Here is a 26,838-nt window from a genome sequence, read left to right as displayed (position 1 = left end):
GTTATCCTTACCGTCACTTGAGAAACATAGACTTGTTCTTGGGGTTTCCTTCGTAAATTAATAAATGGTACAATCGATTCGCCCGCATCACTTCGTGGGATAGGGTTTAATTTCCCTAACCGCTTCTCTAGCTACTTTACTTTGATAAAGCTTAGTTAACGCAAATATAATCACGAACTGTTTAACCCGCTCAGAGTTGTTTGCAGGAACCTAAATAACGTCTATCACTTATTCTCATTAACGAACTCTTTAAAGTCCATTAATGCAACATTGGTTAATACGCGCGATTTACCTATGTCGTACTTAAACTAGCTTTTAACCTTAAAAAGTCCGGTACCGGTTGTGGATGTGGCTCTATACTAGTTGTGTACATGCTTTTTTTCTTTTTTTCCTTCTTATTTGTTTTATTGTACTTATACTAAGTTTTAATATTAATTAATTTAAGATTTACTTTTAGAGTCAATTGAGCTCGACTGCCAATTTGTTTTAGTTTAGTTTCTGGTATAAGAGGAATAAATAAATAAATAAATAAATCCCTTCTGGTTTGAAAAAAACAACACGTTTAGGCTTGGGTTGACATGCTAAACTTATTTGCACGAATTTCCAAAGTTTGCGTCAAATTTAAAGACGCCATTTCCCCTTTTGCAACCAAAAGGATATTTACGACAATAAATGGACAGACAGGCATTTCTAAATTAACGCAGAATATCATAGCGTTCAAAAATATATATATTTTATAGAAACTCTAATACTCCGTTCTTGCGTTTTAGCAAAATACTTATATCCCTAAAAATCATTAATCTTTATACCCATCACCGAATGATGAGGAATACATTCATTTCGTTAAAACGGTCACAACGCCCAGAAGGAAGCTTCAAAAACTTCATTAAGTATATAAATTCTTTCTTCCGTGTGACCGTTTGCCCGTCCTCCCGTTCGCAAAAATGAAAGTATCGTCTACAAACTTGCCAGAAAAGTTCATCCAAACTTTTCAAAGAGCATGCCTACAACACGTTTCTTGTGCTTTTCATGTTTTTTGCTTTTTGCTTGTAAAGTACAACACATACATCGTAAAAATGTCCATTTTTACTTTGAAAATAGAACAAACCAATCGCTCCCAACTAGTATTTGGATAGAGTGTGAAAATTTTATTTTTTTCCTTTTTTTTAAGGTAAAGATGATGGGCATAAAAGATTCGGACCGATTATAATTTTCTTACTTGTTTTTATATACTATCGTGGAAATGAAATCTTTCATCAGAAATATTTTTTCATTTTGAACAAATTTTACTCCAGCTAACTCATTTCCATTAAATTGTCTTCTATGCGAGTGTAAATGATGAAAAAAGTCGATTATGAAATTTTTTTAATTATTCCAGCTAAATTGCCCTTCTAACATAAGGATGCATACAAAAGAAATATTTTATTTTTCTGAGGATACGATCAGCAGAGCAGCGATTCGAACGTCAATTCGGACAATTTTTAAATGTGGTACATTTGTTCTACTTTGACAAGACGTGGTCTTCGGTTGGAAGAGGGCTTTCTCCGGTCCAAATTTTCATGTAAAATGGTGAATGCACTTCCCCTTTGATATCTTTAGAATGCCAGCTACCTGATGTAAACTTATTTTCCTACTGTGTTGTCATGTGTAACCGTATGTTTTGACCGTTCAGTGCGTTGAGCATCATCAGTGTTCGTGCAGCCTCGTTTAAAATGAGTAAATCATCGACATATTGCTGCTTTCAAAGGTGAAGAGTTGCCATAAACTTCTAAGAAAGGAAAGTTTGACTAGTACATAAAATTCGGGTTCTTCTGTACTAAAAGTAAAATCATCATATCCCAAAACAATTTATTGAAAAGACATGAAATTTTGGCAGACGTAGTCTGAAAATTGTGCGCTTTCTCTTCTTTTGTTGGGGACTACGTCTACGCTCCGGAAATTATTGGCTGTTGTTGCAGTTTTTATACCAAATAGTATATACCAACTTTTGTACGCTTTCCTGTATGTTAACACAGTACGCTTGTCATCCAAGCAGGTTATTGGTTCGATAAGTTAATAGTAAATAGTTAATTTGTTTAGAAAATATCTTAAAAGCTGAATGAACTTCTCAATTTTTATGATGATATGCACTAACTTATTTAGAACCACTTCTAAGAGAAGAGAATTGTTTAAAATTATCCAAATCAATTATGCTAGAAATCTTCGACCTCATAGCTTTCTCTTTAAACATAAAATTGCGACGTACTCCTCAAAGCTATCGTTTTCCATAGTTCGCGTAAAATATGTACAGTGGCGCTCATTAATATTGGGTTTGTTCGCCCGACAAAAAATAAACGTTTGTTAAACCTAGTCCGCTGACGCTATGTTTTCCAAGTTTTTGAAGTTAATTATTTTTTTGGTCTACTAGAGCAACTTTTTGTTTTATATTTTAATATGTATTTCCTATTAGTACAAAATAATTAAATGATTTGTTATGTTTGGACAACGGGATAGTTTTAACAAGCTTTTACTTTTTATCGAGCAAAAAAGCCCAATATTAATGAGGCTCAGTTTATATATATTTCGTAGATAAAAGAAAGCATTATCAAGAAGGATAGGAAATAAATTAATTAATTTTTTTAAATATTAGTATTAATAAAGTATTTTGCAAGTTTTAGTAGAAGCAGAATAATTAAAATAGAATACAGAGTTAAAAACTTACATACAATAATGAGGCGTACCATACAAGCATGCACATACATATGTGGGCATGTAAATTTAATAAATTTATTTAGCAAATAGTAAACCGCTTTCTGAGTATATACGTTTTCATAAAATATTCATACATTATATATATCAATTGTTTTCTTTGGTTACTTCCATTTCCTTTCTTTCTTTTCTTTCGCTTAATAATTTAAAAAAAAAGATTTATTATTACAGACACAACACATCAATAAATATTAAGCATATATTATTTTATTTTTATTTTTCTTTTGGTATTTTTTTGATTTTAAAAACAAACGAGCATACTTTGACCCTGCGTTGACCGTTCAGTTATGGTTGGTTATGGTTAAATATGTTATTAAAAGTACTTGTGGTCTTAAACAAATGTGCTTCTGCTCTCTATTACACTGAGGATGTGTCTTAGCAACCGTTGCAGACACAACAAATGTCAAAGAGCCGTTTTCCACAAATTTATTCAAATGAATAAGAAAATTCCAGTATAAAAGTAGAAATAACAACAAAAATCTCAAGAACAACAACAACGAAAACGCTATTATTATTTCTATTGCTACCACCGCTACTACTAGTAGGACATTGGTCACTGGAATTATACAAAATGGATATATCGAGTTTACAAATTAATGCAACAAATAAAGTCAAAGGTTATTTTACTTAAGGGGAAAACATTTCGAAAACCACCATCAACGTCTTCAAAATAAATTTAATATGTCAACCGAACATAGTTTTAATTGAGTTTCATTTTGATTTCACAAATAAACTTTATTTATTTATTCATTTCTTTTTTTCCTTTATTACCATTTACGTACTACCACGTTAGCTTAGACATAATCAACGAACTTCTCAGTATGTGGCTGAATATTGGAAAATTCCGTGCGGTCATTTCATTGAATGGCAAGTATTGTTCTTCATTTAGTGTTTTTTTCGTTCTCACTTATATTATAACTTAAAATTCCAATATTGCTTGCATGACTAAAAAAAATACCCAAGAGTTGTTGGTGTTTAATGTTAAGCACAACAAAAAAAAAGTACTTGTTGAATATACAATAAAAACGCGTGACTTTTATATCCATTAGCGAGAAATGTCATTGAGTTATGCCATTAGCGGGTATTACCGAGAAAAACTTTTCAAATATCTAATTTAAATGTAGGATTGTATCATTATAAATCGTTGTGCTTATCCTACGAATAACGATCTCACTTCACCCACAAATTTAACTGATATCGTATATTCGTATTCTTTTTCCTTCGAAGTACATTCGATACAATTGAAATCTTACTGCAACAGCGCTCAAGTAATGTCTACGATTCTTCTCACGATAGTGCACCCGATGAAGCTAGTTTTTGTGGCATTCACTGGGCTAGATCTAACTTAATTTCAACAATAGGATGTTTGACACGTGAGGAGAATCTGATTTCCTCCTGTAGACCATCGGACGCCTAAAAAGTTGTTCGGAGTTTGGTGATCATTCGAAATCGTGATATTACTGCTATGAATTTATTACATTACCACAGTTTTTAGGCAATAGACCGATTTTTTCATCTACTTTGTGACACGAACGTCAGTGTTGTTAACACTAAATATTGTTTATATCAACGACTTCGAATTCAAATCATAAAAAGTTCAAAATTCTTGTTTTCAACAATAGATGGACTCATTGTGCCATGAGTTAGTTTTATGGAATGTAAAAGCGCCGCGAATAATTTTTAATATTATATGAAATATTAAGAATAAGTAACGAGCGTCATTGGAATGACGATTTTCTTATTCGATGATTTGATAGGTGGTTGAGCGATCAACATTCTTTTCACAAACAAAGACAATCTTAAGTTGTTCCTTTCCAATCTTTTTTTTTTTTATTACACATTATTAAATTTTTCTTTAGATTAGATCTTTAAGATACGCTGCAATTCGTAAACTTTATTGCATATGTAATGCTCCGACATATGTCTTGAAAATAAAGTACGCAACGCGTTTTTGTATTTTCAGAAATTAAGGAAAAGCTGAAATTCCAACAAATGAGGTACGATCTCGAAATAAGCATACCGTTATAACCACATTGTGGAAATATGTTAAAAATATGTTGTCGCCTCGCCTTATTGTAAATTTTGAATTTTTATTGTCGAATATTCTTAAATTTGTATTCTATTACTTGGTCGGTATAATTAAATAATGAAGGTAGCAAGTTTCATTTCAGTGGTAAAAGTTAGGTTAGGCGGAAACTTGGCATGCATAGGTGAATAGCTTTAATGTTGTCCCTCTAAAGCCATTTAGAAAGCCCGATATAAAACAATTCATATCGTAAGCATTGATTCTCCAAAGCAAAACGGATTGCGCAATATAAGACTATACCGGTGCCATCAGTAGTAACAAAGTTTAATTATATGGACGCGTTTGTCTATGGTTGGAAGTCTGGATCTAGGTTGGAAGTTGCTATCAAATACTTGAACTTTTTCAATTTTTTTTTTTTATTATTTGCATTCTTAAAAACGAATTGGATAAGGGGCCACAATTCACTTCAACATGCCAAGCTTTGAATATACTAATGTTAATCAGATGCATTGCATTGGCACAATTGACTGCTGTGGCTGTATTTGCGGAACTGGTTGCCCAGTAGTTGTTTGCTGAGTTGTGGTTTGTTTAAAAGATCGTGGTGGCTTATAATCAGACAATAGAATACTTTAGTAATTACTACAAGGATTGGACAGACTGGAAAGGCGCTAATAGAGAATTGAAGGGGTTTTTTTAGTAGTAACAACTCTAAATCGCCACTTTTATCATGTGATCTGCCTTGGTTGGCTTTAGTTTTGTTGAAAATTGAGTTTCGTACGCACGATTCCCATATCTGGGATGAATTTTTAAGGCAAATCTTTGCAGCTGGAACTAAGCCTAATCTCGACGCGGTTTTAAAGGTAAATTAACTGAATTTAAAAAACAGCATGGATTTGAATTTAAATTATATATATATACATATATATTAGTTTGGGGAAAAAGAAATCCATTATTTTTATATGAACTTCAGGACTTTATTTAACATGCTTCGGATTGTCCGATTTATATATATAATATATATATATATATATTTTTTTTTTCTTCTTTTTTAGAAGACTTTAAATATCGCAAAAAGACCCACGTATTCAGCGCAAACATTATGTTTATATAAGTATGCTAATCTATTAGCCGGTATGGATGTTAAACATGCCTTATATCCCATAATTAATCAGAAATTTTCCGAACTGTATTTATCTCGAGTACCTACACATTATAATGAGCACAGGTTAGTTTGGATTTAACTGTTGCATTCTGTTTATAAGATTTAAATTAATTTGTTGCAGCTTTCAGCAAACTCACGGAGTAACTGATAAGTTCTATGACTTTAATGTGTCGTTAATGAAAAAACTTAAAAATAATTTGGAAGCCGCTGAAAAGTTTTATGAATCAGAAGCTACCAAACATAGAGACGACGGTTTTGTTTTCTACTGTAGAAGTTGTGCGAAGTAATTTGACAAATATATATATATATAAAAAACTGTACGTGCGTCTTTATACCTTTACTCAGCGTGTGATCGTTAAGGATTTAGCCACGTTTTACGTGGGGCAACGTCGCTTTGTCCAATTTTTGGTATTGCACGACCTGCCACAGTAGCTGCAGCGTTTATAAGCCCAGGATCAGCAACTACGTTTTACCAAAGCAATTACCCCAATATAATCGCAATAAAAAATTAGGAAAATTAAACGAAAAATAACCGAAGTAAAAAAATTTAAACAAAAATTAAACCGGTTGCCATTCCTTTAATTACCTGAACCTTGAGGACGGTAACCGTAACTGCCCGGTGGACCAACCATTTGTGAAGGATGGTGCTGTATTGCGCCGATATCGTTCCCATCAAAATCCATTTCACCCACTAGTGCACCCGCTGAATACTCATCTTTTAGAAGGCGACTCGGTCCCGATTGTAAGGTGAGCCCAGATAAGCCAATGCCAGGGGAGACTACTCGCTCATAGTGATAACGATTCACACGAACAGAATCGCATTTGAGATCAAAAGCGAATGCACAATATTTAACATGCTTCAATCCATTCTTATGAAGATCAGGCCAACGTCAAATACCTGCATAAGTGACATGAGGGAAGCCTTTCTGACCCCCGACCTTAAAAAATAAAATTTTGAAGCAAGAAAACCCCGAAAAGTAAAAACTATGAGTACGAGTTTTGCAAACTATTCTCCTTCGCAAAGAAAGAATATCCAAACTCACAATGTATGCCTTGGAATAAATTTGAGCAGAATAATCATTTACCCGCGCAATGGGCAGAAGCGACTGAATCATTTCAACCTCCCGTGTCCCAAGAGTAATTCTATTCACGATCCTCTTTCACTTGGGCCGATCAATGATTTCAGTTAATTATTTCACCGGACGTAATGAAGTATAAATATTTGACGGAATTGTTAATTTATGAGAACATTGATTCAGTTACAGACCTGTAATATACTTTCTTGAGATCAAATTTTGTTTTACAAAAAAATTATTTTTATTAACACCCATAGGCTTTCTTATTTTGCTTTTTAAGTGCATGATGGGAAAAACAAAGGCTAACAAAGAAAACTTACCATATGAAAAAAAATCTATATTATTGTGTACACATATATAGCGAATTTTTAAAAGACAAATAATACAATCCAAGATACAATATAATATCTGAGGCAAGTGAAAAATTAATTCGACTGAACGCTGTATATATTCTTCATTGGAGGAGTCGGCGAAAATCCATTTACAACTGAAAATAGATATTTTTTTAACGTGTTTAGATGTGGTTAAGACTGTTTAAGACTGTCAAATAAGATTTTATATGCTTTCGATGTTGAATGTGCGTGGATAGTATTTCATATCTTGCTTTTCCATTATTTGGATGCTTTTTTAAATATATCTAAAAGTTGGTATAATGTTTTCATTTCACTTATTGCGTGCAATGCGCAAAGGTAAGAGAGTAATTTACAACCGTGCAATAGGACAAAAAGTTCACTTTGAGGCATGTACAGTCTCTACAGTTGTCAAACGTTGATCAGAATCCTGTTATAGAACAAAAAGCATTTTGAAGGTTAAACGGTTTGCGGCAACAAAAATTTCGCAAACGAGTTGTTTCATACGACGGTGATTGACGGTGCTGCTGCCAAAATGTTTATATTTTCGGAAATCAAAAACTGAGATGAACAGAAATCATAGCTGTCTTCTTTTATTTTAAGAATATAGTTGCTAGGTGCTTGCCTGTATTTTGTTCAGCGACATCTATTGGTTAAACTGACAAAGTAACGAGAGGTATCCATTAACAGAACAGCCAAATTCGATGATTTTAACCCTTCTCCACATAAAACAGCAGTTTTCGATTTAATATTATTCGGTTATTTATCGTATACACACGCTACTCATAAAATGCTTAACATCACATTTTCGACTTTGTTGTGCGATTTGAAGAAATCTGCTGCCGCAGCCTATCAAACACTTTTAGAAGCTTCATATTTCAATTATCGGTTTTGGTCTCAGCGGTTTAAAAGTGGTGATTTTTATGTCAATGACAAAGTACGGCCGGGATAACAAAAAAAGTTTGAAGATATTGACAAAAGGGCGAAGAGTGGCTATCATATAAATTGACTGGAAATGCTATTTTAAACAGGTCCAACGTCGCGGTTTCATTGTTTGTCAGATAAAAAAAAAAGGATTTCGAACGGCTATTTGTAGAATTTGCTTGTGCTACAAAGTTGAGATAAATCGTAACAGTTTAATACCTCCAGAATATGATGCCGTACTACCCTACAGAGAATCGATTGAATGAAAAACGAAATTTGCTTAAAGTCGTTGCAAAAACCTAAACAAATCGGACAATCGAACTATTTATCGAAATCATTTAAATTTTATAATTTAAGAATTTTTTAAATCTATATTCTATGCCAAAAACGAAAGCAAAAAGCGAAGTGTTGCGAAATGTGACAAAGACTCTTACAATTTAGTTTTATGTTTCCGATTTAAAAAAATTGTTTTTTTCTTTATTTAAATATGAGTTAATGCAAGCTACTCATAGAATAACACATATTTACATATAGCTTACTTATAATGCTATTTATTACCTCTCTTACAGTTTAAATATTATAGTTAACCAATTAAATGAAATTCTACTTAAGGTGACGCGGCATGCATTATAAGGAATTTTAAGTTTTGCACCTGATTTAAAGTTTTGTTGACAAAGTTATTAAAATAACAAAACCGCACTCAAACACAACAGCGAGCAGACAATTCAATTTAGTCACGGAAGTCATATCAGTGACAATAAATAAGTTTCCAAACTTAAACAGGCAAAACATTACAAACATAATAACAAAAAAACCAAGTGATGAAAGAAAAAACATTTTCAAAAGTAATACTAAACTAAAAATTCCAGCAATTTATTTAGAAATGACTTAAAACAAAAGAAGTTCGCTTTAAACTGAGTCTTAAACATCTGCTACTGCAAGGAACGTCTAATTGCCGTAAAGTTTTTTATTAACTATAAATATATATATCTACTTTGTCAGATCTACTATTTGGGTTTTTTTTTTTGTTCATTTTGTTTATATCTTCTATTCCTGTAATGCGTTGACGGTGAATAGGAAGTGAAGATTTCATAGAGTTTAAGAAAAGGAATTTTCAATTATTCCTTACGACTTTTTTCGATTTCTCAACATGCAACCATGTTGTTTGGAATTTTAATCAACTCACAGCAAAATTTGGTGCTGATCTCTGTAAAGGTAGTAACATAGTTGATGAATAAAAATTCTACGCATCACTCAGTGTTAAGTTTTAACGTAAACAATGCCTTATGGCTAGGGAAAGGACTACTGCTGTAAAGAGTAGTTCCCCTCGTAAAGAATCAAATTTTTACATATAAAGCTTACCGCCCTATCACCAAGTGACCGCTTTGCTTCATAAACCCTTGTTTTATTTACTTTACCCTAAAATGAAGGAGACGGTATAGAAAGTGGAGAAATCAACATAAGGACCAAGATTTTTCTTGCTTGAATCCTATCGTGTACTGCTTATTTAGATGCTCTATTCAATGGCTGTTAGTAGGCACTTTTGACTTTCTCCATTTTTTTTGTTGCCTTTGTACGATGGACTATGAGCATGCAGAAAGGTGGGCAAACGATTGGGTTCTACATGAACTTTTATTAAGTACTCGTCGACGATCCAGAAATTGGCTTAGAAGTGAGATACGATTTTTATGGAATCTTCATTGTATATTAGAGAAAGAACAATAAATCGAATATGTTCTCATTCTTGTATAGTGTGTAAAAGTATTTAAACGTTATAATCACTTTAGGACGATCTTGGTACACGCACCTGCTTTGCTTTACACTGATCAAAACTATATATGCATTCTTGTAAAATGAGATACTTTTATCCTTCAATTATGAGCATTACAAATATGGAAGTCTTCTTCGCTTTAGAGTGAACCTGGCACACACACACACACACACACCACCTTTAAATTATTAGAGTAATGATAAGAAAACCATTCTGAGCAGAATTTCTTTTGTGGCTGCTAAACATTCAGATCAAATATAAGATATGTTTATTAATAAGAGCAGAAACTAAAATTTTTAGTTTAGTTACACTGAGGTTTTTGAAATTGTTGCACTTCTTCTTTTCTATTGCGGAAGTGTCGTTCGATCCGTTTCCTTGCGGAATTGATTGAAATGTATATAAATAATGGAAACTTGCAGTTTGCAGCAGTGGGTTTTTCAAAAACGGACGGGTCAGCAGACATGCATGACATCGGCGAATAGACTGACTTATAGATGGACGGATCGATAGACATACACCAATGTTCATATGTTTATTCACAAACTGTTTATGTTCTCTTATAAACACTTTTGAATATTATTATTTTGAATATCTTGATTACAACAATCATATGAACAATGTAAATGATTATTAAATACTCTTACCAGATGTTCTTAACGAATACAGAAGAACTGATGAATAACGCGCACCATAAAAACTAAAAATAAATGTTTACAACAATCACCTTAAAGGTTTCAAACACAATATATTGCCCGGCGAAAAGTTGTTATTAAAATTCATGATATACTTCATTACGTTATCGTACATCTTGTGACGCTTTGAACTCTTGAAAATTTCAGTTAAAATAGTGAAGATTTTTAATTATCAATTTGTCAAAGGACAATATGACAGTAACAACATTTTCAAATACTAATATCATTTTTAATTTCAAATTGATGTTGTTTAAAAAAACGGAAACGGGATCGCGTGAATATATGTAGAAATATACAAACTTATAAGCAATGAATGCATAAATTGTTGTAGACTGTGCACCATTACGACGACTGTCGATATAATTTGCAGAAAAACTAAAATAAAAACTTGCAAAATAACAAACTTTGGTACACCGTATATAGTATCCTGGCAACATTTTTTTGGTTTTAATTTTTTAAATTATTCTTTTTTCCTCTTTCGCTTACTGTAAAGAAAGAGAGAATCGGAACACAGTACCGTCGAAATTTGTTTTTAATCTTCCATCAAGTTTTAAAATAATGTATATTTAAAAAAAAGAAAGAAAACAAGAATCGTTGATTATTTTTGCCTTTGCAATTATTTCCACAGAAAGTGCAAGGGAGGAGTTCTAAACCATGCGGCGTAAGCATTATATGGTATTTGCACGTACGAAGGTGACTTGTAAAGTTCATTACAATTTTTGTCGCTTTCCAAAAGTAAATACACAAAACGTTAGCGTAACGGAAGGTAAATACTTCATGGCACTGAAAAGCGCACTAAATAAACACGATAAGAAAATGAGATCATCATGTTCATCATCTTAGCGAATCAGATTCAATTTTCAATCAATATCAAACTTTTAAAAGCACTTAATAGATAATATTAGGACGTTTATATATTCTTGAGTGATTTTTCAATTGCGAAATCAATTTACTCCGACCCATCAGTCGTTTGTCATTTGTCCGACTATTTAAGACTGCTATTAAAGTATTCCTGCGCATAGCCATCAAATTGGGTTCAAAAACCCGTTAGAAATATCGACAAATTTTCATAAAATCACCAGTCTATCCACTCTTACCGCGTATGTAAATATGAAACCGGAATTTATACCTGAATGGCCCTAATATCATGTATAAACAACATACATATGTGAAGTTGTTTCTTTTATAGTTTAAACATCGGACCACAATAATCAATTGCCGTAGCAGTACATATTACAATGTAAGAATTCTTTTTCTTACAACGACGGATGAAAATGTCCAGTTTTGTGATAAATTAAGAGCATTCGCAGACAGTAGCTTGTGTTTGCCCGAACGGTACCAAAAGAGTCGTATATGCATCCTAAGTGAGGATGAGAAAAGGACCTTTTCGAGAATCTCAGACCTTAAAGATTCGTGGTTGGATACAGCCATACTGTTAACATCGACTGTAACGCTGAATAGCTTTGCCAGAAAAACGATATTCTTCGTTTTGTTAGGATAGAAGAGTGTCCTGGCCTGTCATTAACTGTTAAAGTCAGTTGAGACGGTTAATCCCAAACGCTACCAACAAGCTTTAATCATTTGGAACATAGGATCATTTTATTACACGATGTCGATTCAAACAATACAAGTGATTTACGATACGTTGGAAACATCTAACTGGTAAGTGTTAGCCCACACGATTTTACTTACCGGACGCAAGTCCTTCGTATTACCATTTGTTTGCAACAATACGACACGCACTTTCTGAGCAAGACTTGACTTCTTGCAAAAATGAACGAAAATGGCTCGATGACCAGTTTGAAAACACCTTTTTGGCGTGGCAATCACAAATTGTGAAGCAGGTAACAAAAATATATGGTCAACGATGACCAGTATTTCGAACATCATATTTTTTATCATTTTCATGCAATAAATATTTCTATGTAGATCCCTTGGTTTCCTATTACATACTTATCAGATAATTAAGTTACTAATCAAGTATGGCGAAAATGTTTTATGTTAATTTATAATTTTTGTTTATCAGCGTGACGCTTGTAAGTTTTTTTTTTAAACACAATGCATAGACAAACGGCGGAAAGCTACAAAACAACTCGTCGTCTCTGGCAGAACTCACATATATGCAAATTTCAGTAAAATAAATTAAAGGTAGGAAAATTATGTTCACCTTAGGTTGAATATTGAATATCCATCACTTCGATAAACGTAACACTCACGAAGGTCTCTTTACGCCATTCGGAGTCCCTTTCTTTAAATGAATTTTAAAATACTTTCGCAATATAGTTTAATTCGACTAAGTCTAGTACAGAAATAAGAACAGCTATTGCTAACCTTATTGTCTTTCCTATTTGAAGTTTGCTTTTAATTTAAATCATATATAAATATAAAATATAAATCATTATATGATTTAAATTAAATATTTTAAAAAAGTTTTTGAGCAAATCTCGATTCCAAAAATTTGACAAGTGATCAAAGATAAAAAAATAAAAAAAATGCTTCATATTTTTGTATTCTGTATCAATTGTCACCACTATGACAATTCGTATAAAAAATAAAGTGAAAGATGAATATTTCGCAATTTATTCGCCATATTTTATGCTGATGCACTTCAGTTTACGGCATCTCTTATGTGTACATCTAGATGTCGCAAGTGAATCGACATATTCATTAATCATAAGATTATTAAAGTTAAGGGAAGCAACTTGTGGTCATTACAATGTTTCTTCGAAAAGAAATCGATTCTTTTCGAATAGACTTTCCAAAAGTACTAAACCCGTCCTTGTTCTTGAATTTTTCAAGCGTTTGTCGTGCGCTTGCACCTCGCATTCTTGCTAATTTTTAGTTTATCAACATAAATACGTCACGCGTTTTATATATGAAATGAAATCGAAACGTCGGAAACGTTTACATACTGTCGATATTATGTCAACAAGTCGTGCATAAACAGTGCAGTAACTTTAAGGAAATTAGGAAAAACGCACATATGTCTGTATACATATATGTCCATGCATACATGCAAGCTCGTTTGATAACATAAATTACAAGCACTTGCAATAAGTATTTGTATTATTTTAGCATGAAAACTATATTGCCCAATGTTCCTGAAACTGGATAAAAGTCGTAATAAAACTGCTTAAAGAACATTTAATTTTAACAAGAAACACAAAAGCATTAAAAGGAAGTTTGATGATTTTAGTTGAATAATAAATGGATTATTCATTGCTGAATAAATTTTAAGGTAGTCATGTAGTAACCATAGCTTTAATAGCTATAGCAGCGCCACGGCTGGTAATAGCGTAAAAATACTGAAGAATGACAGGCAGAGATGAGAGAAGAGAGGACACTCTGCCTTTCAAAAAATGGAACCATTTCTTTCGGCAAATAGTCTAACATTATTAATGAAAGTTACACTTTTAAAAAGTAATCAACTTGCTCAACTAAATAACTATAAACTAAATTATGTGTGTACTGCAGCGCGCCTATGTGATTGTATGAAAAGTATCAACCAATGGGAGATGGTCAGCAAAGCCAACTTCATTTGTCACTAAATTGAATGTTGATAAGCTTCATTATGATAGTTTGCTACGGTATATAGCTAATTACGCCAACTGCATGCAACTTTTCAAACAGTGTTCTTTTTCAACACTGTTCAACTCAACATTAATCCTGATTATATTTTATACTCAATTATCCCACATAATAATTCATAAAAGGCAATAACATTTTCATTGTAATAACATTTTGCTCCAAAATTTGTAATTAATATTGTGGCTGCTTGGGAGTAAACGGCAATACTTATGCCTATCAATTTATGGCTTCTCCAAATTATCTCACTTCTGATTTATTCTCATTCTGCATAAGTTTGCAAATGATCGTTTGCTCAATCTTAATGAGTCGAACTCAGTACTCAAAGTGCTATAATCACCAAAAGCAATCGAAGATTTTCAGCCTCATTTCCGTATTAAACAGAGCAAGTAATTCTTCCGTCAAACGTCGCCTTTTTCTCTTTAACGACAACTCTTTAAAGCCCAGAAAGATATGTCCTTTGCAAAAAATAATAAAATTTGTACTTTGACATTTAGATATCCGCATATTATCCTATAAGATAGAGCACTAACTGCGCTATCTTTTGAAAAATTCGTCTAATGATACCTTTATGGAAAAAAGCCACATGGTTATCTAATACGATAGAATATTTGTTATGCCTTCTTTCAAATTTCTCCAAAATTAAATTATAGATCTAATACATATTTATTTTTATACCTACCATTGAAAAACCGAGAGAAATACTCATTTTGTCAAAACATTCGCAACATCCAGAAAGACACCTTAGCGAAGCCATAAAGTACATACATTCTTGATCAGTATTAAATTCTGAATCAACTCAAGCATGCCCATCAAGCCATCTATATCTGCGTAGTATTTGCGGTAAACATTGTTCTAGCCACAAAAATCAAGCCATCGCTTTCAAATTTGGCAGAAACATAAATATACATACAAACACAACAAAATATATTAAATTATTTATGCTATTTATAATATCAAGAAGCGCCAATTAGAGAATCACGGCCAAGACTATTACGATGTTATACCTAAGACACGTGCTGTGTTCTTCTGTTAGGCTTTAAATTTAGCAACTGAAATCTAAAAATCTTGATACAGTGTATCCCAAGCAGACGTAGTTTGGGTTTAAGAACAAGTCCTAATGTCGGCTTTCTATGATCTAAAAGAAGAAGACAGTCCGTGTCACTTATATCGATCACACTTCGTATCATTCGTACTATCATTCATAAAAAAAAAAAAATTGACAAAAAGCAAAAAGTTTGATCTCCCGCACAATATTTTGTCGTACGATTACGATTTCTAAAGGAGGACAAACAGGGGGGCAAACTATCAAATAGATAGGCAAGTACAAATGTTTTATTTGTAATTTTGTATTTTTGGTACCTTCGATGCATATTAACACACACTAAAAATATATGTATGCGAAATCTCTCTATCGCTCTTTTTGGTTGGCATAAGAACAGCACGATTTTCATGTGGGGATCGCTAGTTATAGGCAATCAAAACATGTTTGCTTCGGAGCACATAGAACAAAGCCTAAATTTATTATTCAATATCTGAACATTCTTACGCACTTCATTATGCTCGCGTTAATAATTCAGAATTGAACAAAAACAAAAAAAGTGAATCATGTCCCCTCAGCTTAATTATTTTACGAAAGCAAGCAAAACCCACCCAAAAAGAAGATAAAAGATATAAGAGGAAACTTCAGAAAGTATAGTAAATTGCGGACGTTTCTAGCGATTTGATTAACAACCATCTTAACCTTCACATTTCCTCAAATATGGTGAGAATTTCTTTTTCGGTTTTCGTAACAAGCTATTAAAAATGTTTTCCTTCCTTTTTATATAATATATATATATATATTTTGGTATTTTGAAAATCGCTTATTACTATGTACAGACTACATAGATGCACACATATGCACACACACACACTTAAACGTATACATACACCCAGTCATAAATGGGATGAACACAATATCCGTATAATGCCCAAAGCCAAAAATAATAATTGTCTAAACTAAACCAAACAGACAAGAAGAAGTGATGGGAGTAGTTGTAGTGGCGTATAGAGTGAAACGCTATATAACGTGCGCAAATTTGTGTGCAATGAATGCGAACGTATCTATCGCAATAGACGCCTGTTTAAAGTTTTGTGTTCTACACAATCAATGTTTGAATGGCCACAGCGCACAGACAAATCTCAACACGATCATAAAATCATGCGAGTCTTTAAATTTCACAACATCATCAACATCACCGTCATCATCGTCATCAACTCGTACAGACCTCAAGGAAAATTCGGAATTGCTTTTAAGACGCACACATATATGTGTATATATATATATATAAAAAGACATGTAAACATATAGAAAAATAGAAATATAGAAAAAGTGAATAAAGCAGCTATAAACAGACAAAAAAACAAAAACAAAAGCAAAGAAGTGCACATCAATATATTGAAATGCAAGGCAATAGCATTGCCATGTAATGCGATGCGATACGATGAGATGATGATGATGATGGCAACCGGTAAAATCCAAGGCGAATGTTACTGTCAAGATTCCACCTAAACCCGTTATTTAACCTTAAGAACTTTTTTAACAAAATTTGAATATAGCAGCAGCTTGATTTACGATAAGTGCGCTTTTCTTTTTTTTCAATAATGCCATAAAGCTAAAAATACGTAAAGACAGCCGAGAAACCAACAACCAACAAACAACAAACAACCAACTAACCAACCAACCAGCCAGCCAGTCATCCAGCCATCTTAGCTTATATGTTTTGCGTTCATTATTATTTCTTTTCTCTGTTTTGTTTTTTTTTTTTTTTTTTGTAGTACTTGTACTCGTTTATGCCCAACACCATTGCACTCAAAATCAGGACGTTTTTACTTTGAGCTGTTGCAACAATAACAGAAACCATGAAACTCTTAGCTTAGGTATAAACTACATATTCAAAACTTTTCCCCTGTTTATTGCAATTGTTGCTGCTTTTAGTGTTGTGTTTTCCTAACGACATGATGTGAAACTTTCAATTTAAAAGAATTTTTCTTTTGTTTTTGTTCTTTTTGTCTTCTTACAAATTTCTAGGGATTACAAAAAAGCTCCGACAAATCTAGTAGTTGTAAGCTTCTTTCTTTTATCTCTTTTTTTTTAAATGGGGTGTAAAAGGAATTGTAAGGAAAGCTGTAAGTAAGTACCAAGTCGCTTCAGTAATACAGCGCCCTTGTCTCCCGCTTGCTCCTTTTATCTTTCAATGAAAGTCACATTTTCTTTAATAACCGGTTCATACTTTGCAGCGGTCGGCCAATTTGAATATTTTTAATGTAATAAATTAGATAAACTGTATGAGGTATCAATTGATTCGAGAGGAGCCGCTAAAATTATTGACCACTTAAGTTCGATAAACTTTCTTTAATTTTACGGCAAAACCTTTAATATCAGAAAATTTGCTCAAAACTCCAACTTGAATATTGAATTCATCTAATTTGACTTGGATTTGCTCATGTATATATGTACGGATGTCATCTAAAAGTTTGTCGATTGATATCTCGTTGCTCAAGTTGCTAACAATTATGTGTTGAATCATATTTTCCGGATCGGTGAAAATGTGATAAATGCTTTTTTTTTTTGAAAAGCACAGCTGCCTTCTCCTTGTACTTATTGGTCCTCAAATGGGTTTTGTAGTTTGTTTTCATCATACAACGTTGGCACGGGGCGCAGTATATCTCACAGGCAGGAATTTTCGCCTTGGTACTAATTTCAAAAAAGACTGTACGCGTAGCGGCGTTGCTTGTAGAAAAACCATCGCTCATACTGGAGGTAGTAGTCTTGCAAACTCTTCACGCAGATGCCTATGGAAGAATTCGCGTTCAGTCATAATCGCGCCACAGGAATTACACCTTGTACGCCAATTGTTCCTTCGTTCAACTAAGCAGCTTGCTGCAAACTTAGCTGGCAGGGTCTCATGAACTCTGGCCAGAAGTGATCGTATAAACAAACCTCTAATATTATCAGCTGCAGTATTACAACATAAACAAATGATTATTTCCATTTTTATAGCTATATAACACTTTTTTAAATTGAACGTTGGTATTTTTCTCGCCTTGATAGCTTGATTATTTTTAGAATAAGTTATGAGAAAACTCTGCTTATATAGGATGGAAATATTGACGAACTTATCATCAAGCGTTACCTGTAAAATTCCGTCTGCATTTTATTATCCAGTTTTTCTCGATAAACAATTTTAAATATGGTTATACAGTAATAAATAAAATAAAATTTTGATTCCTTTGTCGTTTATAATGTACCACTAATACTTTTTCCAGCTTCAGCTAAGGTATTTATACGAATGAAAATGCTAATAATCAAAATTTAAATGAGAAGGGATCATTAAAGGTTCCTGTGTTTTGGAGTGCAATATGGTAAAATAGTCGCACCATCTAAAGTGCACTTTATTTATTTTTTCTACCTGGAAATTTATCTATGCATTTGTGTGCCTGTTCGTGTTTGGTTATAATCAACATCATAAATATCCTTTTTTTGAAGGAATCCTTTTTTTTATTTGTTCATTAAAATATATGTAATATGAGGGTGTGCAATTGCAAAGATACCCATGTAGTGTTATTTTTGTTTTTTATTTATTGTCTCTTACGAACAATCCCTTTTTCTCGGAAAATTGAGTTAGATTTTGAAGTGTTTGTAGGTAGGAAAAATATGTATTATTGTTTAAAAGGTAGAGAAAAGGAAAAACGTTACATGCGAGGTAACGTTGTGCATGTGTCAGTAATGTGTGTCGGCGGAGAAGTTGTGGGTATGTGTGGGCATATGCTTGTGTGCCTTAGGGTGAGGAATGCCGTGGTCGTAGTGGGAAAATGTGTACCCGTCGTTCCCTCATATATATACTATCTTTGCGATTTTTAAGTATCACTTGAAAAAAAAATTGACTGAAAAAATTTCTATTTCAAAGAAAATTGGCTGCGGCGGACCCTTACTACTTTTGCAGATGATCTGTGATGTAAATCAATGATAAAAAAAACAAAATGCTTTAATATCTATTATCCTCTTTTCGAACTTAAAGGATAATGCAAGATAAAAACGTCGATAAAATAAAAGAGGATAGTAGTGAAAAGCCTTCATAAAGACGTGATACAAGAGGTGAGTATATTTTATAAATTCGTTCTTGGCTGCCTACTGTCCTTTTGCTTAATTTTGTCCATCGTTTTACAAGAACTTTTACTCAATAATTAAACTTAACATTAGACTTAAATCGTACCACTTACTTGCTATCAATTAATGGTATAAAGAACAAAACGCTGAGAATGTTTGAAAGATCTATCCTCGTATCAGTTTATTTTTGAAGGATTAGATCAGATTAATAAAAAAAAGGATTAGTTGTAATATCGCTTACAAAAAACGATAAGGCGCGCTTCATAAGAGTAAAATAAGCATTAATGGATGCAGTTTTCTTTCTGTTTAACAAGCTCATGCACTTTTTACACAAATTGAGTGGACGCCTCACTTGAACGTGGATAGTAGCAAACAATATCCATATTGCAAAATCGCATTAAGCCTTAACGCAACAAGCAAGAGCAAACGAAACATAATAGCGTAACCAAAATTTTTGCATCATAACATTGCTACAGAATAACATATCCAATTTTCGGATCTGTTTTCTATTGTATGCGAACTTATCCATACGTTTAGCAAAAGGATGAACTTTTACTCTACGCCATAGCATCTAAATATTTATCGGTTCTAAGGTGCTAATAACGCAGCGTATCCACGGACAGGTGATCAACTGCGGAAGACTTAATCGATACGGATAACCCTCAAATAAAGGCTATATTAGTGGTTTTCAATGTTTGCTTTCATTATCTTGCGACGTTCGAGTAATTCAAAATGCTTTAAAAATTAATTCAAAAGGATATACAAGGCGATTTATATCTTGATGCCAGATGAAATGGCAATAATTGCCTTATAATGCAACGATGTGTGCAACTACTTTCCGGTGATTCGCGACCCCGCAAAATGAAACTGAAAAGAGACTGTCTGACTATTAGACCGCCTTCTGGAAAGAGCTTTCGATGATTTTCACCTCTGTGAAGATAGTTCGCTATTATTGGTTTTAAAGCACCACTCCCTTCCCTTTACGACCGTTTTAATATTTGGAGCAAATTCACCTTGTACAAAAATGATACTGATTGTATATTATGATAAAGGTTGTATATTATAAATACATGTATGTACAGATAAAGTATATAGATGCATATTTTTAGGGAAAATCTACTTAAAGCCAAAAAAAACAAATAAGCAAGGCTTCTGATTACAGTTAATTATTTTGCATTTCATTATTTTAGGGTTTCTTAGCCAATGAAACACATCTGCTGGAAACTCAGAAGCTAACCGTAATGAGTGAAGAAAATAATTTCCAATTGGATCGCTCTATTGTACGTTCTTAACGTGTTATGACTAACTTTCGGCATAAAATACGTACTGGCTCCTCGTATACACGTGCGTACTTAAATATCTTTGTGGCATATATTTGGATCGTATTGTTTATGTAACATAAGCTGGTAAAGAAAAAGAAAAAAAAAACGCAAAAATAAACGATTATAAATGTGCATGCACTGCGATCGACATATAACCCAAAAGATCACAAATGTAGATTTGTGGCAAACCATAATTCATTGGCACACAGAAATCGCATCGAGTCTAGGAGTACGGAAAGGTACTGAGCTTTTCAATGCACACGATCAGTTTTGAGGCAGCAGCAGCAACAGCAGCTTAAGCATCGGCGTCGGCATAGGCAACGGCAACGGTGCCGACTAAATCAGCGTCAATTGACAGCCAACGCTAGCTTGCTTTATACATGTATGTATGTATATGTACACATATATGTACCTATGTATATTTATGTATGTATGTATATATATAAACCAGTTCCAGGTGTTTTTCATCGGTATGCCTTCAACTGTACGGCAGCCGGGGTACACAAGTAATAAATCGAAGCCAGAAACTGGGCAAACGAAAATGCAGTCGAAGTAAATACGGCATACGGTTATGGCGTATGCACCACGTCCATTCGGGTAGAAAGTAAAGCAGAATTACAGATGTAGTGTAAACTAACAGTAGGAACAACAACAACATCTTTTAAGGCACACACGCTCACAGACACATGCATACAATGAATACAATACATAGAGAAATCAATATAAGCAAAAATTTATACAGTATAGCATGCCTAACGATTGCTCTGGTCAAAGTAGCCAAATAGTAGAGGAAACAAAAAACAACAACAACAATATCGTACATTCAAACAAATGAAATCCAAAACACTAACGTCGCGAATGGCGAAAAATGTTACATCATCGTGTAGACATCCACATCTAGTGCGAATTTGTATTTTTAACCATTTCAGGCCAGTCAACGAACTAAAACTGAATTCATACGCCACAGCAGTATAACAACAACCGCAACACCACTAACTGCCAAAAGGAGTTTTTATATTTAAACAACATTAGTGTGTGCCGTACACACAAACACCATTAAAACAACAATAAATAGCAAAAATGGAAAACAACATTAACAACAACGAAAGAAAAAGAAAAACAAAGTAGCAAAGTGGGTGAAAAGCAGACAGTTTTTTTGTGTGATCATTTAACCCAGGAATAAAATGCAATGATTTATTATAGCACTAATCATATTCAGAATATCATGATACATAGATTTCCTCCAAATACAAAATCACATTGAAAATGCAAAAATGTGGGTATATTAAATATTAGAATATACAGCATTCGCAGTAATGTCAATAGAGATGAGATAATTATCCTCCACTTGGACATTGTTAGGTATATAAACAGTAAGAAACAAACGCTTAAACCTGATTAAGGGAAACTTGTTGAACTGTTTTTATTAGCTTTCTCATCAACTTTCTCACTTTAGTTCTAATGTATCGAACTCCTGCGATATTGCTAAAAATATAATTATAAAGAATGTGATCATCTTCCTATTCTTATACTAAAGAGTCTGGCCAACTACGAAAACATATAGGGTAAGATGAAGTTCTGCTATATCTTTCAAAGTGATATGTTAATTATTATTAAGGCCTAAGTGAGGACATATTACCACTTTGGCTGCCCTATTATGTATCTATGATCACTTCAACCTCTTCTCTTTTTTTTAGGGTAAGAGATATGGCAGTTCTTAAAGATGGGCATCTAAAGAACCTCCCTTCCCGGATTCATATATTAAGGAAATTCATTCTCTCCCATACGCATGGACGCATAGATAGCGCATGCTTCATCATGACTATAAATTCACATATTTATTGAGAAATTTACTAAAAAAAGCACTAGAATTTTATTTTTACTTTAAAATGGACTAGGAATTATGTTGGAAAGATTGGTATACGTTCAAGTAGTTGAAAAACAATCAATTTCAAAAGTACGAAAGTTATTTAGTATATTTTTTTTACTCAATACTGATAGGATGATTACCGTTTATGCGTATTGTTTGTAGTGACATGTTCTTCCTTCGATATGGGATGACGAGTTCTCTTTATGCCTCCCTGAAGATCTTTGTTTTTAAACATTTTTTATTTGATATTGGACACGCTTTGTAAAATAAATATTCTCGATAAAGTGGTACTAAATAATAAATAATAAGAACAACATCCATTAATTGTACTGCCAGAAAATTTTTATAGATCGATCCACTGTTATAGTTAACTAGACACATGTAATAATAAAATGACAGCGTTTGTAATTAAAGTGCCAAAGTTATCAACACAAAAGCTTGAAGAAAATAAATCCACTAGTCATTGTTTGTATACTTTTTTTTCTCACCGCATGAGAGCTTTTCGATAAGTGCCATAGACTTCTTGAAATTCCATTACACGGTGTCAAAAAATCCCCTAATTTGGGTACTAATTAAAGCCAACCGTTCTATCGCTTTCGTCGGTATGCCTTGCACTGTAAATATATATGCATATGGGCTACTTTCAAAAGGACTGAAGGTGTACCTATGCAAATATATATTTGATATATATACTCTTCTTCTTCTTTTTATTTATGTGTATAAAGGTATAAACCTATGTGTATGTATAAAGGTATAAAGACACCCGCGTCATCATCTAAGACAACTGTGAATTGATTTTAACAATTGTAAAAATTCAAAGAATCAATTTTAAAAGATTGTGAACATTTTTTACAATTTATGCAGATTTCACATAAACGGAGAAAAAGGCAACAATTTCCATTTTGTTTATTTATTTTGTTGTTTTTTTAAAGCTATTGTGGACTAAAAGTTTCATAGCAAAAACCATCTGCAGAGCAGTGTTTATAATAATCATTAAACTAATGAAAAAAACAAAACTCTCTCACGTTTGTTCGTTCAGGCCAATGACAATTTTTTAGTATAAGCTTGTTATGGTTTTTGAATCTTTGTCGGATCAACAGTTACCGACTGAGGTTTTACCAAAAGACTTAAGGCTCGCTCCTTTTGCTTCCTACTAAGTAGTAAATTAGTTTTTCTTTATTTAAAATAATTTTTTTACTATTTTTTCTTTTGTCTTTCCAATATATTTCGCAAAGCCGCATTAAACTCAAAAACTGTGTGAACCACGTAGGCGCAGCGTGTGTATATGCATATATGTGTGTGTGTACATGTGTATAATAGTGCGCTTTGTGTCTTGAGTGGGCGTTCTCTGTTGATGCAAATTGAACTGAACATGATTTGCTTAAAAATATTGAAATCTTAACATTAACACCAACAACAATTCTGTCGCCATTGCAACAAAATAATGACAATCGTAAAAACAAAAGAAATCCAAAAAAAATAAAAGAGCACCAGAACAATTAATATTAAAATTGAAAAATGAAAATAAATCTATATATGCATAGATAACAAAATTTATGCCACACATTTAGTCCTTTGGTCAACTCTTCCGTTGAGCAATCAAATAAGCGATTAAACAGTAAATGAATAAACTTTACGTACTATTGATATGCCGATAATTATTCAAAATCTTTGCAAATTAATCGGATTAACGAGAAAATTCCATTCAGACGATTTTGATGACAAATGACTCATGCGACGAATGACGGACACTGATATGGGACATCAATGACAAATGCCTAAATATGGCTGGGGAAACTAAATGCATATAAAACGCACATATATACATACATATTATTTATTGTCTTTAACATGTCAGCAAATTTCGAAAATTAATTTTTTTTTTTCAAGACTTAAACGTTAAAATAAATTAATCAACTGTCATTAATAATTTGTTAAAGTTTTAAGTGGATTTTATTATAAGTTTACGCTTTCACTTTTTTGATTAGTTTAATTTCTGGATATGTGTGTATTAAAATATATGGTAAGGGAACAACAAAAATTACTCAAAAATAATTTTTCTTAAGCCACTGAAAATTAACTTAATATTTATTAGTCTACTTGTTATATCAAGCAGAATAATCAATTAGTACGTACATTTCGATCGGCAAAAATACAAAATACAAAGCGATTTTTGTTTGTAAATAATGCAAGTTTTAATTTATAAATATAGCAAACTATAGCGTAGCGTGATATGAAATTTTTTAAGAGAAGAAGGAAGGAGAGAAAGGGAGAGAGAGAGAGAGAGAAAGAGAGAGAGAGAGAGAGAGAGAGGGAGAGAGAGAAAGAGATTATTTTATTACTTGACCAAGTTGAAGACATATTCTCTAGCAACAATTAAACGGAGCCAATTGGCTTCCCTGAAGTTAGGTGAAAGAGCTGTATTGATATTTAAGAATTGAGAGGCCTGCGAGAGCAATTTTTCACAAATGTGCTGAGTTTTACAATAGATTTGGCGAGATACAGCGATACCGGTTTTATCCTTCTTCTATACATTAGTTCCACTCGGTTTCGTCCTGCTTCTATCAAACTCAATGGGACGTTGATGGAACAATAGTTGTTAACAATAAATAAATAAAAGACAAAAAAGGCGGTCAAAATATCATCATCCAAACTTTCACTTAGTCTAGTGAAGACAAGGAACAATTGGGTCAGAATTTTACGCTAATCCAAAATCTATAACTTCAAAGTTTCTAAAGCGTATTGCTAAACTTTACAAATGAAAAGACAGATTGATTGCATTTAGATATAGAAAGCGACATCGTATCAGTCGGATAGATAGGGAAGTAGCCAGCGACCTGCCAAAATTACCGGATGAAGCATAGATAAAAATATTTCCATATCGCAGTGATATACGAGGCAGGAAATTGGTCTACAAAAACTGATATTAACTTTGTCAAGCAGCTGCATTGAAACGAGAATCCGAGACGCGTCGTTATGTATCACAACATGAAAGAGATTTGTAAATCTATAGAATAAGGTAAACCACTCTGCAAAGTTTTGAAAGATAAACACGTGGAAACACGGCATTTGGAAAAAGAGAAGCACTTGCTTCTTGAAAGCTTTCGAGCATTTGGGGCCACAAATTCGTCGTTTGCGATATACAGAACCTTTCAGATCTTAACCACCATTTGCAAGCACTAAGCAAATTGTGAGTTCTCGATGCGGATAGTTTTTGTAAAAAAAGGGAAACTATATAAAGATTTTTCCAAATTCAGGAAACTTAAATTCCTAAACGTAAATGGCCTGATTGCAAGCACTTAGAGGAAATAAGCATTTATTTTAATGACGATTTCATTGAACTAAAACTTGACTTTTTGAAAGTATTTGCCCCCTCTTTACATAAATTTGATATGCAAATGTATAGATTTAACGAATTGGATATCTTACGCTGGGAATATGTTTTTATCACGTTTTCGCATTTGAATATACTCAGTGTGCAATTTAAATTGAAGCCATTTTAAGGATTTGCTTTACAAAATCTATCAAAAAAAATCAATTGCCGAAAATTTTGTCTGATATTACGATAGACAACGGTTTGTTAAAAATCATTGTTCAAAAATGGATTGATTCTTTGGAATTTTTGGAGTTCCGAAAAGTTCGCTACAATTTATTGGAAGATTGGGATTTTAAAATTGTTATAACACAATTCAGAGAAATCAGAAAAGTTATTATTAATATTGATTCCACGTGTCCTAAGTTTTGTTGTTTGCAAGATTGGTTTGAAGGGATAACCGATAACATATTATTATATTATATATCTTTAATCGATTATTACGAAATTAAAAAAAAATCATATCTAAAAATGCAATTAAGTGGTTGAACTTAAATATTTAATGATTACATAATTACAATAAAAGGAAATTTGTTTAATTTAAAAGTTTTATAAATTAATTTGAATTTTATTTACTTTTTTTTGTTAAATTTAATTTTTAATAACTATTACAAGCATTTAAGCCATTCAAAGATAATGAAGAAACAATATATGAATAAGTATTTTAAATTTCACAGCCAAATGAAATAATCATCATAATAAGATTCATTTGTTGTAAAATAAAAAATGAAAAACTCAAATTTATTTAATTCATCTGGTGTTGTCGAATGAATGCGCATTTCCGAAA

At 32.7% G+C, this 26,838-nt stretch overlaps 2 protein-coding genes across 3 annotated transcripts in view; one reads left to right on the top strand and one right to left on the bottom strand.

The window, feature by feature from the left end:
- The window catches only part of LOC119642584 (ectopic P granules protein 5 homolog), a 71,123-nt gene extending 64,889 nt beyond the window's left edge, over nucleotides 1-6,234 (top strand). For both annotated transcript variants that reach the window (XM_038041772.1, XM_038041771.1), the window contains exons 2-3: nucleotides 5,827-5,999; nucleotides 6,058-6,234. In XM_038041772.1, coding sequence (XP_037897700.1) covers nucleotides 5,908-5,999; nucleotides 6,058-6,223 — 258 coding nt within the window. In that variant the 5' untranslated portion in view covers nucleotides 5,827-5,907 and the 3' untranslated portion in view covers nucleotides 6,224-6,234. The remainder of the gene's footprint in view (nucleotides 1-5,826; nucleotides 6,000-6,057) is intronic.
- Nucleotides 6,235-6,488: 254 nt separating this feature from the next.
- LOC119642536 (mothers against decapentaplegic homolog 4-like) lies at nucleotides 6,489-7,051 on the bottom strand. The gene is made up of 2 exons (XM_038041684.1): nucleotides 7,022-7,051; nucleotides 6,489-6,805 (listed from the first exon to the last, which is right to left on the bottom strand). The coding sequence occupies exons 1-2, from the start codon at nucleotides 7,049-7,051 to the stop codon at nucleotides 6,515-6,517; spliced, it is 321 nt and encodes a 106-aa protein (XP_037897612.1). The 3' UTR covers nucleotides 6,489-6,514.
- Nucleotides 7,052-26,838: the final 19,787 nt, after the last annotated feature.

This window comes from Glossina fuscipes, unplaced genomic scaffold, assembly GCF_014805625.2.
Source record: "Glossina fuscipes isolate IAEA_lab_2018 unplaced genomic scaffold, Yale_Gfus_2 226, whole genome shotgun sequence".
Taxonomy (NCBI): domain Eukaryota; kingdom Metazoa; phylum Arthropoda; class Insecta; order Diptera; family Glossinidae; genus Glossina; species Glossina fuscipes.
Note: the sequence above shows the minus strand (reverse complement) of the source record. Positions and strands in the feature narration are given on the sequence as shown.

Bases quoted from the DNA above. Each gene is read 5' to 3' on its own strand.
- LOC119642536 (XM_038041684.1), bottom strand. From the start codon at position 7,051: ATGATTCAGTCGCTTCTGCCCATTGCGCGG. The intron at 6,806-7,021 runs GTAAATGATTAT...GATCTTCATAAG, and splicing joins CGCTTCTGCCCATTGCGCGG to AATGGATTGAAGCATGTTAA.